The 13,571-nt window shown below is 36.6% G+C and overlaps 1 protein-coding gene across 4 annotated transcripts in view; it reads left to right on the top strand.

Annotated features, from left to right (window-relative positions):
• The window catches only part of CUL2 (cullin 2), a 42,395-nt gene that overhangs the window by 15,838 nt on the left and 12,986 nt on the right, over positions 1 to 13,571 (top strand). For all 4 annotated transcript variants that reach the window (XM_039707594.1, XM_039707583.1, XM_039707575.1 and 1 more), the window contains exons 6-11: positions 1,968 to 2,050; positions 7,644 to 7,740; positions 7,835 to 7,945; positions 9,173 to 9,335; positions 10,525 to 10,649; positions 12,193 to 12,300. In XM_039707594.1, coding sequence (XP_039563528.1) covers positions 1,968 to 2,050; positions 7,644 to 7,740; positions 7,835 to 7,945; positions 9,173 to 9,335; positions 10,525 to 10,649; positions 12,193 to 12,300 — 687 coding nt within the window. The remainder of the gene's footprint in view (positions 1 to 1,967; positions 2,051 to 7,643; positions 7,741 to 7,834; positions 7,946 to 9,172; positions 9,336 to 10,524; positions 10,650 to 12,192; positions 12,301 to 13,571) is intronic.

Here is a 13,571-nt window from a genome sequence, read left to right as displayed (position 1 = left end):
CTCAAGTGGGAGAAACTGTCTTGAACTAATACATCAAGTGAAGAAGTGTAGGAGAATGCCCCCTAATGACAGAGGGGCAAACTAGCCTTTGTCCCCCAAAAAAGGAAGGAAGCCCAGAAGTTTCTCCCAACGATCAGGTGAAAAGCCACCTTATAGGACCCCAGAGACTTCACTAAAACCTTGGGGTCACCTAATTGGATAGAAGCCAAAAAGTCCTGCCTGGGCCATAAAGGTAGAAAAGGAGAGAACAAAGGAACCACGAGGCTTTTGTGAAGGTGTTTCTACCAAGGGCAGACATCTGTACCTAGCTCGGATTTTCTGTTTATTGTTTTGCCTTTTATTAAACCTTTCTGTTTCAAACACTGCAGCAGAAGCCATCCTGCTCATTCTTCGCCTCCAAAGGTAATAGCTAAGCTATCCTTGGGTGTATTAGGTTCCCTTTTAAAGGCTCATAAAACCCTGGCCTGACAAAACAGAACCTAATAATCAAGTTGCTGGATTGATCTGTCTATAGTTTATTTGACAAGAAAATTCCAATAGGTGACGTGACTTTGTTTCCCACTGGTAGCTTGTGTGAGAAGGACCATGACACCACACAGACACCACATTGCAGAACTGATCTACCTGAGGTTGTTTCTCTTCACCTCATAGTCACAAAATGTATCAGTTCTTTTTCTTTTTTCCCCTCCTTTTCTTCTATCTCTCCAGAGCTGGCTTCTTTCAGCTGGCTTCTTTCATCCTGTACTGGATGAATTCCTGTTGTCTTACAGAAACTTAACTGTTCTCCAGCTGCTCTCCACAAGGCAAGACAGTGAAAATCACTCCTAAGACAACTATGGTTTCAGAACATCATCTGTCTTTGGATTTATAAGCAAACCTTTACCTCTCCTTTAGCCTGCTTATGGTGCAGTTGTGTCAGGTCTACTTTCTGTATTGCAGTATGGGTGCTGAATAGCTGTGACAGTTGGAGCAAGTTCATTTTGTCTGCCTTTTGAAAGGAAATGTATTTCACAGGGTGGGTCACATTGGCAGTTGATAGCTATGTGCCTGCTTTCAGTTAAGACATACCTGACTGATAGTTTAATTTTTAAATCTAATGACCTGTTAGTTTTGTCAAAGCTTTCTTAGAAGCAATATTCCCTCTGTCCTTACTGAACTTTGCAGTTTCTTTTCCCAGTCTATGACTTCCTGGCAGGTGTTTTTGGAGGTCTCCTATGTGCAGTTATTCTCTGTATATAAGGGATCACATTATCCCTTTTGGGCTTTAAATCTGCCTTTGATTCAAGTGTAAAAGCTCATTTGAACTATTGCAACGGTGTTTTTAAAAATGGTATATCTTGGGAGCAACTGCTTCACCTGTAAGAATTGATGAATTCTTGAATTTATGGGAATTCCATTAGAAGCTGAATGTTAGCTTGCCAGTGACTTTGCTTAAGATGTAAGCATCTTAGTTTGGAGATGTTCTTTGTGTGTTGGATGAAAGGATTCTGTATCTTTGACTGTGACCTCTGACAAATTGGCCAAGAGAAGTTCCCTTTTGTCAGCTGAGGCTTATTTTGCAATCATTGTTAGAAATACTGGTCTTTGTACACATTCAGACACTTTGGTTAGAAAGGTATGTTACTTACCTATTACTGTGCACATGGGTTTTTTTTATGTGTAGTCTCAAAATCTGCCCTTGTAACCAACTTGCTTAGAGTTCTTAAATGCATTTGAGAATACTTGGAGTAGAACCAAGGAATGAATCAGTTCTATGAGATGTGTAGGAAGAATGCAGGCTGGGAAGCCAACATTCACATACTGCCTGACTAGGGAAAGAAGAGTTTACATAACAACTGAATTTTTAAAATCCTGAATGGAGAATTGTGCTATCTTTGGTACTGTTCTGAGTTTGGTGTGTTGGTTTTTAGTTTTGTTTTTTTTAAATGTACTTTTTATTGATGTAAACTTGTGTTGTGTCCTGACAGCTAGCTCTTGATATGTGGAGAAAATTAATGATTGAGCCACTGCAGGCCATCCTTATTCGGATGCTCCTCCGAGAAATAAAAAAGTGAGTCTTTGATTGTTTCTTGCTTTAACATAATGTGGGGGTATTGCACTATATTTTTACTTGGAAAATCTGTGGACTTTGACGGAATTCTTTTGTGTTTGGTTTTTTTTAAGGTAACTTCTTTTCTGATGGTGATGGTCTATCTGCTTTTCTCATTGTACCTGTGTATTTGTGGCTCTCATGTGTAGAAAAAGGCAGTGAATTCCCTGTAACCACAGAGTAGTGATCTTTCTGTTTCAGCAACCCTTTTTATCAGTGGGATAGGAGAGGAGTTAGAATAATTGTCCAGGTCCCATAGGATGCCTTTTGCCTTTTTCTCTACCTGGTGCTGTCTGCCTTTAGCTTTAGTGCTGTCAGTCAAGTTAAGGACCAGGCCTGGGGCAAAGATTTGCCAAAGCCAGAGAAGCTGTGTTTGCATGGAATCCAGAACAATTCTTGCAAGTGACAAAGCCTTCTGAGTATCTGTTTTTCAGATCAGTACCTTCACTTAACATTTTTGGTGTTCAACTTGAATAAAATGAAGATAATTATTTTTTGTAGTTTGTGGGAAAGTTATTATTTTATTTCTGAATACCTTTTTTTTTTAAATACTTCTAAACGAAGCTAAAGAGCTTGGGATTTTTAAAGCTTTAATTAAAAAAAAATTATTTAACTTCTAAAGGAGCTTGTAATTTATGAATAAACAGAAATTTTGGATGTACTACAGATCTTGTGCATATTTGTAAGTTACATCAGTTTCTGCACTCCTACCATTGTTTAGGATACAACACTCTGGAGTTGCCTAATGACTGGGGTTTTTTTGAGTGATTACTTGGGTGACCAGAGTGGTGTCTGTAAACCAGTCTGACTTACTGTCAGATAAACTGAGGGAGAGAGGTATGTTGGCAAATTGAGCTTCCTTGAACATGCAGTTGGTCAGAAAAAAAAAATCTGTAAGGCATTGAAAACCTAATTTTAATAGTTTATTTGTGTTTTTCATTCCTGAATTAAATATTTGACAACAAAGTAACAGATATGATGTCTCTTTTGGATGGCATTTCTGAAGCCGGGAAGTATTTCTTTGGATCCACTTGTTGAATCATGGTTCCTTTGTAGCCAGGACTTATTAGGGCTTTACCCGTTTTTACTCAAACTATTTTTACTAAATAGAGATTCCCTAATTCATGGTGAAGAACTTTCCCCTTTGTTACATCAAGCATAGTGATGCTGGAGACCTGTCTTACTTAATGTATATATTTCACTGGTGGGTGGGAGTGGAAATGTGTGTGAAAACCTTTTTCCACAGACATTCGATGCCCCTTAAAATAATGGCCTGTGTTTAGCTTGAGGCTGATTGCAAACCTCCCCAGGGTGTTTAGGTCAAGACTGTAGCTGCCTTTGGAAGGTATTGGATCTTGACACTGTAACAAGTTGAAACTATTTGTTGCTAAACTATTTAGAAACTTTGAAATAAAACTTTGGTCCTTGTCTCTAATGGTTGGATTTGGATTCTTTTCCCATTCTTTATTAGGGAGTCTTTTGTGTGATCTCAGGGAAATTAATTCAGTTCTGCTTCTCAAAATATACATCCAACAATTCATATTAAGTTTCTTCTAGCCACTTGGTGATTTGCATATCATTTAATGAGTTACATAAGAGAGAACTGCTTCTTGTAGCTGTTTGTTTCCTGCTGTCATGAAATGCAGTGCTTCCTGTGGGGATTCTGAGGATGGCCTTTGCATGTAACTTGTTGCATATTCTTTGCTGTGATTTCAGTGTTCAATACAGCTTTTAAGAGGCAGTTTTAAAGATGACTTAAATGTGACTTAAATGTCTTCTAGAGTTGAGTTCAGTAATTCAGGGATTAAACAAGGTGGATATCCATAAATCATATCTGTCAGACATGCAAGAATATGCATGGGAATAATATAACTTAAACATTTTAATAAAATTGCTAATACATGCATATGCTTAAAAACCTGTATTCTGCACCTTTCTCATAGTAGTTGTTTGTGTGTGGTTCAATTTATTACAGTGCTTTAAAAAAAAAATTAATGTAGATGGGACAGTTGAACTACTTCTAGGGAAGAAGTTTGTGTAGCGTACAACAGTATGTGGAGTTGATAACCAACACTGCAGTCAATTATTGCATATAAAAGTGGTTTTCTTACTGTAGTGGAAAAGGTAGGGAAGCAGAGCCAGAAATTCTTCTTTCAAATGTTACTTTATCAGTATTTAACTGGATTTTTAAGAAGACTTCTGACTACAGCCTTGGGCACACTGACTTTTTAGAAACTATAAGCTTGTGCAATACATTATACATTAAAACTGACAAAAAGCTTTTTTTGATACATGAAAATAAAGAAATACAAGTAGTGGTTTGTGGCTCAGCTGCACAAGATGGCTAAACTGATCTAAGAGTTTACTGACACTGAAAAGGAGCAGGCTGTGCTCCACTACCTTTCATGTTCTGAATTTGGTGCTCGCCTAGTCCCTTAGTGACCCAGCTGAACTGCTAATGTGACAAAAACCAACTTGGCTAATGTTTCACCAAGTTGGCACAAGTCAGTTCAGCAAAGCATTAGATGAGTGCCAAAGCAAAGGAAGAGAGATGGAGAGCTGTGACTGAGCAAAAGGGAGCAGGATTGGCCCTGTTGAACAGCAGAGAATCTTAAATCACTTAAGCCTGTCTTGTCTGACTGCACTCCTAATACAGAGTTGTGAGTATAGTGCTTTCATCTCCCTCCCTCTAGCCCAAGCACTCCTCCTACAAGGCAAGCTGAATATCAACTTAAGCATTTTTGTTTCAGCACAACAGGAAGCCAACGAGATCTTGAATCATGAGAAAATTCATCTATTAAATTCATAAACAGAAATAATTTGGAAATTACTCAGGTGCTATCTCAAATGACAGTGTGATTAGTACAGACTGAGAGAGGCTTCTCTACTGAAGATAACTAACACGTTCTAACTAACTGGACCTATTCCTGTGTAAGCTGATACATTATCTGTACCATTTGTTTGAAATTAAAGCTATTGGAAGTTAACTTCTTTTAAAGTGTTTGGAACAGTCTCATCTAATTGACAATGAATTCTGTAGGTAATTGGCCTTGAAAAACCATTGGTCTGACACAGAGCACTTCTTTTGAGTGATGGAGTCTTCTTTTAATGAATCTGATACTTAATTATTGCACCTGAAATTTTTAAAATGTTCTTTGGGGCTGTAGTAATACACTGTACATGTTGAACATCCACCGTTAGCTTGAGCCTGAAGACAGGAACAAGGTGGAGTTAATATAAACCAGCACAACTTTCTTGTATATGTGTTTTGTAGCCTTCTCCATTTCATTTGGAAAAAAATAACTTGTCGTCACCTGAATTAGTGGAACTTGTGTTAAGCACTTAATCTTTTTATTCAGATTCCTTTCCAACCATCATCATACCTTTATACACTTTCTATCCTGTGACATCCTTGCTTCAACCTGTGTTGCATCTGCTCTGTAGCTTTATGCATCTGTATTCCTTGCTGAGTGCTGCCAAGAAGGAAAATAAATGTTTCATAGACTTCTACCTTTGCAGGGTCACCAATTCCACTTTAGTGTGGCAGTTTTGTGAAAGTCATCCTTAAAACTTCTGTCAAATTTTTTTGACATTTGCGCTACACAGTCCTGGGAGCAGAGTGCCATTGGTGTAAATAAAAACCTGAAGTGGCTGCCAGAGCAGGCAAGGCCTGTTCTGTGCTGGGCTTGTTTTCATTTATTACCTTTGAGCCGTCTGACCTCTGCTTCAAAAGCTTGTTTCCTTCCTTCCTTCCTGCTCTTCAGTGGAACATGTCTCCTGTACACATACAGCTCTTTCCTCATGTTCCTCTGAATCCCCTGGGTCTGCCATTGCTGCCCCCTCCCCACATGTATGGGCTAAGGTCTCAAGTGGCCTGTGGACCCAGCAGAGGAATCTGGGACTTGAGCTGTTCCTCCAGTGATGCTGCTTGTGTTTGTGAATACCAAGTCCAGAGCCCTGCATGTGAGAGCTGGGCTGGGCTGTCCCTTGCCTGAGCCCTGCTTTGTAATATGCTCAGTTTTTACTTCTGTGGCTTCCCATGCTCCATGGCCTAGCCCTGTGTTCACAGGCTGCAGCTCTCCATGCTCCTGGGCCCCTCTGGGCTGGAGCTGCAGGCCCAGGGCAGTGGGACTTTCCCCTTCTATGATTCTGTGCTGCTGCCTCTGCCATCATAAACCAGACCCTGCAGAGAGATGTTGGCAAGGATGCAGGGTGTCATTACATGTACCCAAACCCAGATTTATTCCATGGGTTCAGCTCCCAGAACCAGAGGAAATCTTCCTGTTCCCTGTGTGAAAAAATCAGACCATCCCTCATAGAATCCATCAGTTCATTTGTAATGGATAATAAAAATCAGACCATCCCTGATGGAACCCATCAGTTCAGTTCATTTGTAAAGGATAATAAACCATACAGAGGCTGTTCATTATCTGTTAAGAGAGCTAATTCTTTACACCCATCATAAGGTTAAGTTTTCAATACTGAGGAAACAGTAGTGTTTGAAAGCAGTATCAATGGTTAACAGTGCTGTGAATACATGAAGGTGGTCTGGTGTGCATAATACAGTGACTGCTGGTGTGGCTGTCCTGGTAAATCTTCACAGCTCATGGGCATCCTCGGAGTTTTTCCTGATTACAAACCAAAATAAATGACATTAGCAAAATTACTTCTCTCCCATTTCACCCCAGCAGCGTAGAAGGGTATATGGTAATGTTTGTCTTTGATGCTTAGTCATAAATATATTTTTCTAAATCATGTTTTAGTCCTGTTTAACACCTTAGGAGTTAGAGAATATTTTTTACTTAGTTGTAAAGTAGATATGAAAAGTGGAATTTTTTTAGAACTTTTCATGTCTTTAAAGAAAGTCTGTGCTGTTTTGAGTGCTGGTTATTTCCCAGCCTTTGCAAAGGACTGAACACTAGTCTTTTTAACATGCAAAACACTCGTTTTAATTACTTCTGTTTTCACCTGAATGGAGCTAAAGACAACATTTTCTTCACTTCAAATCCTTCATTTGAAGCTTCACTGGAAGTTGTAAGGTTTTCCTTTTCTGTATGATGTATGATTAAATATTGTGACATAATGGGCCAGGTGTGTTATTTATTCCACTTGAAATCTACATGTTGAATAGAGGATATTCAGAAAAGAAAACAGCATACTTCTTGTTGTGGTGCTGGTAAAATGGATGGATTTTTTGGAAGGGGCAAGAGTGTGAAGGTAGTCTGTGTAATGAAGGCTACAAATACAAGATGGAAATTACTGTAGCTTTTAAACTACTTGCATAGAATATATAATTTGGAATATTTAGATCCTTAGCAAATACTTGGAAATTTCATGACCTTTAAATGCTTTTGAATGTTTATGGATAACTATCTCAACAATTTAAATGTATATGAGAGAAAGAAGTGCAATTTTTAAGATTAATCTTTAATTTTACTAATTTGAGTAGGAGAGTTTACTGGAAAATATTTTCGTCCAATTTTATTTCATTTGGCTATAGTTGAGTTACACCAGATACCTGCATTCTCATTAATGTTGTCTTTGTCCATTTCAGTGATCGCTGTGGAGAAGACCCAAACCAGAAAGTAATCCATGGGGTTATTAACTCCTTTGTTCATGTTGAACAGTATAAGAAAAAATTCCCCCTAAAGGTAGATACACATTTCTGATTATGTATTTTTAATTTGGAATGTCTGTCTAGTATATACATTATTTGTCCTTTAAAAAAAAAATTCTCTCTTCTAGTTTTATCAGGAAATTTTTGAGTGTCCTTTTCTGAATGAAACAGGGGAGTATTATAAACAAGAAGCTTCGAACTTATTACAAGAGTCAAATTGCTCACAGTACATGGAGAAGGTAAGAGATTCTTCAATACACATGCAATAATTAAAATGATTTTACTGATGATACATTTTTTCCTCTACAGTTCTCATAGTTGTTCTTTGTGTTATGCTTTCATGTAATTGAAATTGTACTTTTTAGTGACATGGATTATCTGAACATAAACTACAAACCTTGCTATGGATGCACAGTCAGTATCAAAATATTCATAATAAATGATGACTCAATGGCATGAAAAGTGGAAAAAAAAGTCAGAAAAATAAAACACATCTGTTTGATTAGTATTACTTCCTCACTCCTTATTTTCTTTCAGTTTGGAGTAGGGTAACATTAGAGTTTTAACAATATGTGGTTAGAAAAGACTCTTAAGTTGTTACAAAACATTATTAAAAATTACATACTGTGGATTTTCTTTCATTTTGCTTTGTGGTGTATGCTGTTATGTTGTGGTTAAATGACTTGTAATTCCTATACCTATATAGTTTTAGAAAACAAAGATGAATACAACACTAGGAGTCAGTTCTTGGTCCTATACTGTCTGCAATACCAAGATAGAGGAGGTGAGAAGAGGGCTGTGAAATTGCTTTTAAGATAATTGTTACACACCTGTATTGGGACAGGCTAAGACTTCAACTAAACCAAAAGTAGTTTCCTATCATTAGCAGTCTGCAGCTGCACTACTCTCCCTAGACCCCCCTCATATTCACAGGGTGTAAGTGCTTTTATGGCAGTATTCATATGACTTATCTTATGATTAAGCCGATTTCCTTCATTGAGTTATAAAAAGAGCTTTTATTAATAGCTCAGATGTACTCCTGTACCTGTTGAGCAGATGTTTACATACAAGCAGATGGATTTGGAACAGTAAAGTGATTCTTGGAGATCTCTTTGTGTTAGGTATTGTGGTAACATTTTCTCAGAAGGAATAAGAAGTATGGTAAGAGAAATTGGGGAAGACTAGTCACAAGGTTAAAGGGAACAAGAAATTTCAAGATGAAAACTGTGGAATGCTGGTAGACATCTAGTAGTGACCAAGCCTAGTTAGTACTCAGACTAGATTATGTTCATTTAGTAATAGCCTGATTCAGAAGAACAAATTAAATTTTTCATCCTGCACAAGTTCTTTTGTAACTCTTATTACTTACTCTTGTTTCTCATTCTGCATACATACACTGTGGTGATTCTGGTGCTATATAAGTTGTCAGTATTTCTTCAGTTTGCACTTTAAACTCTTCTGTGTAGGTTTTAGGTAGATTAAAAGATGAAGAAATGCGATGTCGGAAGTACTTGAATCCCAGCTCATATGGCAAAGTGACTCATGAATGCCAGCAGAGGATGGTAGCTGATCACTTGCAGTTTCTACATGCAGAATGTCACAATATTATCAGACAAGAGAAAAGAAGTGGTAAGTCTCACTGGTCACAAAAAGATTTAAATGTTTTTTTGTTTTATTCACTTAGCATTGCAATTTTCTATCTTTTTTTCAGTGATCTTCTGTAAATATAAACATTTTCAAGTAATGTTACTGATCTAGAAATCCCCATTAAACCCTTAATTACATTTTTCTTGTAGCATGTAACTAATTTTTATTCTTCCAAGTATATATTCAAAACCTTCTTTTTACTGCTAACAATCCTTCTTTCAGCTAATGCTCTTTCTCTTTCCTTGTCTTAGTCATCTTAAAAACACACTCAAGTCCTGTGTCCTGTAGAATTTATCATATTTTATGCTTGTGTTTTCTTTTGTAAATTAATGGCTCTGTCTTAACAGATTTCTTCATCATCCCATAACAAGTCAGGATTATAAAATATTTTGGCATCTTTTCATAGCCACTTTTTATTGTCCTGAATCTTTTGTGACCTCTCATCCCAAATCTTTTTTACAGGAGGAGATGCTCTTGTCATTAATATTCCCTGCCTAATTAAAAAAAACCATGGTTCCCAATGACTACATGCCTCTTACCTTTGAAAGAATGTTTATTTTTGCATGAAAGATGGTATCTCTTATGTGAAACAAATTATTTTTCACAGTCAAACTTAAATTGTATCTAATAATGGTGTGTTCAGTTTCCAGGGAATTTTTCAAGCTTGATCAGCGTTTGGATCTATTTTGTTTGGTTACTTTTTTGGGGGTGTGGGGAGGCAAAATATTATAAAAATAGCAGTTGTTTGTTTAGAGCTTTTCTCACCTGAGAAAAATTTCAAGCTACCACTGGAGGTAAATAAAAAGTCAAGAAAATACCTTAGCTGATTTTAGTCAGCTGTTGCTAAGGGAGATTAAGGAAGACCAATGTTTAAAATAAACTGGCACAGTATCTCTCCACACTAGCCCACCTCACTTCTTAGAGTCTCTCCTAAGGAAGCTGTGTTGGAAGGGTGAGGTAGTCACAATGGCAGGACTCAGTAAATACTGACAATAGGCCTACTCTTTCCTTTTTTCTTTTGTCAGTGATCCAGTGTATGTTAATTTTTTCTTTCAAAACAGTTGGTCTTGTTTCAGTCCATAAAAAGTTCTGTTTGAAATCATGGTACTATATTAAGTGTTAATTTTTAGTGTTTCTAAGTGTACTCTATAAAAATGTATCTCTGTTACAGACATGGCAAATATGTATACTCTGCTTCGTGCTGTGTCAAGTGGTTTACCTCATATGATTCAGGAACTACAAAACCATATCCATGATGAGGGCCTTAGAGCAACCAGCAATCTTTCTCAGGAAAATGTGAGTTTCTTTAAGCAACTGAAATGACTGTTTGATAACATTCTTGATTGAGTGTTTGCCCTTCTCCTCTTAGTTTTTTGGTTTTTTTTTAATTTTACCTGCATAAAATTGGTTTGGAATGTGATAGATAAGTTGTAACTTCTCATCAGCATGCTTAGCTGTGCCACAGTATCTATTCTGAGAGCTGACTGTTGTAATTGTTGTGATCTAACCAGAAACAACTGCAGCTAGATATTTCTCATTGTTGTTTGCTTAATACTGCCAGGGCAAGTAGGTCCTTTTGTACCATGTATGCTTTTTTTTTTTTTTTCTGAATTTCTCTTAAGTCAGTGGCATTTGCTGTTCTGGTATATTAGAAGCCAGTATTTCCATTTTGTAAAGACTTGTCATCCTGTACTGATTTCAATCTGGTGGTTTTCATAGTGGCTTTGTAGTCATTTTGCTTTATATAATAATGTAATTTCTGAAAATATTATTATTTATTTTATTAAAGTGTCTTAAACTTTTTCCATTTATGTCTGTTTAAATTAATCAATTCCATTTTTGTTTCTCCAGCATTGCTGTTCAGAGACAGACTACAAGCTTTTGTTTGATATTGTATTTGTGCATGTGTACATCTTGTTGTCTAGATCTGTGCTCACTTTAGGATGGTGACTTCAGCTATCCAGTGTTTCTGTCTATAATAATGCATAAACACAAGCTGTTCTACATTCATTCTGCTACTGACTGCACAGGAATGCTTACTGTTCTGTGACTCCGTAACTTCAGTGTGCATACTGAAGTCTTTAGTAGCATAGTTTGCTTTCTAATTGTTTTTAGGTTTATTGAACTTATTCTTTCAAACTAATAGTGTTTGCTCCCAGAAATAAATACAGACCCACGAGGGTGGTGACAATTCGCACCCTTATGTGGATAATTTCAAAGTGTGAAATACTTGTTATATTGTATAAATTATGTACTTTGAAACATTTTTATTGTGTGACCTGAGAACGTACTTGGGGAGTTATGCTACAGAGGCAATGCCTTTCACACTGTTGCACTTGTGCCTGCCAGCTTGTCTGTGAGTAATTTCTATGCAGAATATGATGCTGGAATATAGTGCACGAAATTCAATTGATAACTGCCCTGTGTAGGAAGATGTAAAGGGATAATCCAGATTTTCTGTCTCTGAAGTCACTGTGTAGAAGAAGCAGCAGTTTATTGTATCATTTGCTTGATTGCTGTATTTATGTTAGCATTCATGATTTTTGAAAAGGCTAATAATAGATTTTGGGAAAAAATAGATTGCATGAGAACAGTATAGACTCAAATCTAGGTTGGATAGCAGGACTGTAAACGTAGGCTAGACTTTTTATTTCCAAAACATGCTCTAGCATCATAGTGTGATCGTACAGCAGAATCCATCCTCTCAAAAATTCATTGTAGTGTTAACTTTCTCAAAAAAGACTAATTAATAAAAAACTACAGCTAATGTAGATGTGTTTGTGTTAGACACTACTACTTTTCTTGCTAATTTGCTTTCTGTTTTATCTACCCTCTTTAGATGCCAACTCAGTTTGTGGAGTCAGTTTTGGAAGTACATAGTAAATTTGTTCAACTGATCAACACTGTTTTGAATGGAGATCAACACTTTATGAGTGCCCTTGACAAGGTAATTTTTGCTTAAGTAAACAAAGCATTGGAAAACAAAATCCAGGATCCTGATTCAGGCTCACCAAAACTCTTCACAGCATCAACACTTGGTCAATGATAGTTCATATGCAGTCTTTCTAGTTTAGAAATGCTATGGAGCAAAAGACAATCCAGGGTAAGGGTAAAGATAAATTAAAGGAGACTATTTTAATACTTGTTTTCTGAAAGAAAGACCTTTCTTTTCATCATATTTCAAAACACACAAATGGTGCTGATCCTTTCAGTGCAAATATACGTGCAGATAATAAATAGGCAAGTGGTGAGGTTTGGGAGGTTTGGTAATTCTTGCATGCATTTGAACTTGAATTTCCTCGCTGAGGTAATGTTTATCTCTGAATGCTCTTAGTATTACTTCCATAGAATCTTTGGTTAGAGTTTTCAAGTTGACTGCAAAGAATTTCTGGAGACTTATATTACTTCAATCACTGCCACGATAGGTAACTTTTTCCAAGAGAAAGCTGCACTTGAATTTAAATAACAAATATAGGTAAAGAAGCTTGCTGCTCTTTTATTTGAAATGCATAGCCATGCAGGTATTCAAGATAACAGTTCTAATTATAATAAAATTTAATATATATCATTTTTAATTATAACTAATAAATATATTTTCCTTATTTAATTTCCTCTCACAGCATGCATACATACAGTTCATTGCTCTTTTGTGGTGTGTGCAGTAGTTGCAGTTTGTAGTTAATGTCAGAGTCTAAGCTTTGACAATTATCAGTCAAGGTTAACTTGAAGAGGCATAATTGAGAAGGTACCAGTGATGGTACCAATAGTAGTTACCCATCTGTATTTATGACATTGATAAAATAATTATTTAGCATCTTAACTTTTTAAAACAAATATTTCAATACTAAATACATTTCTCTCTCCATTGTAATTAATGTCATGTACCAGAAGGTGGAGTAACACGAGACTGACAACTTCATTTGCTGGTACATACACAGACAATGTACTTTTTCTTAAATACATCAGTTCTTCACTTCATTGATCTTTCTTACAGTAAATACTTAAAATATTGATTTGCTGTTAATTTTTGATGGGGACTATCAAAATCACTATTGCTGCCTCCAGTATTATTGGAAACGATTGCTCCAAGCTTTAAAGAGTTTCCCATTTCTTGTCCAGTCATGCATTCTTTTCTCAGAGGAATTCTAGGGACCTATTAGCAAGTTTTGCAGTCTTGAGGTATTGTGCAGAAGAATTCTTTGTCAGTTTGTCTTTATA

This window comes from Passer montanus, unplaced genomic scaffold, assembly GCF_014805655.1.
Source record: "Passer montanus isolate IOZ18808 unplaced genomic scaffold, ASM1480565v1 scaffold10, whole genome shotgun sequence".
Taxonomy (NCBI): Eukaryota; Metazoa; Chordata; class Aves; order Passeriformes; family Passeridae; genus Passer; species Passer montanus.
The sequence above is the reverse complement of the archived record's forward strand: the minus strand, read 5'-3'. Positions and strand labels throughout refer to the sequence as shown.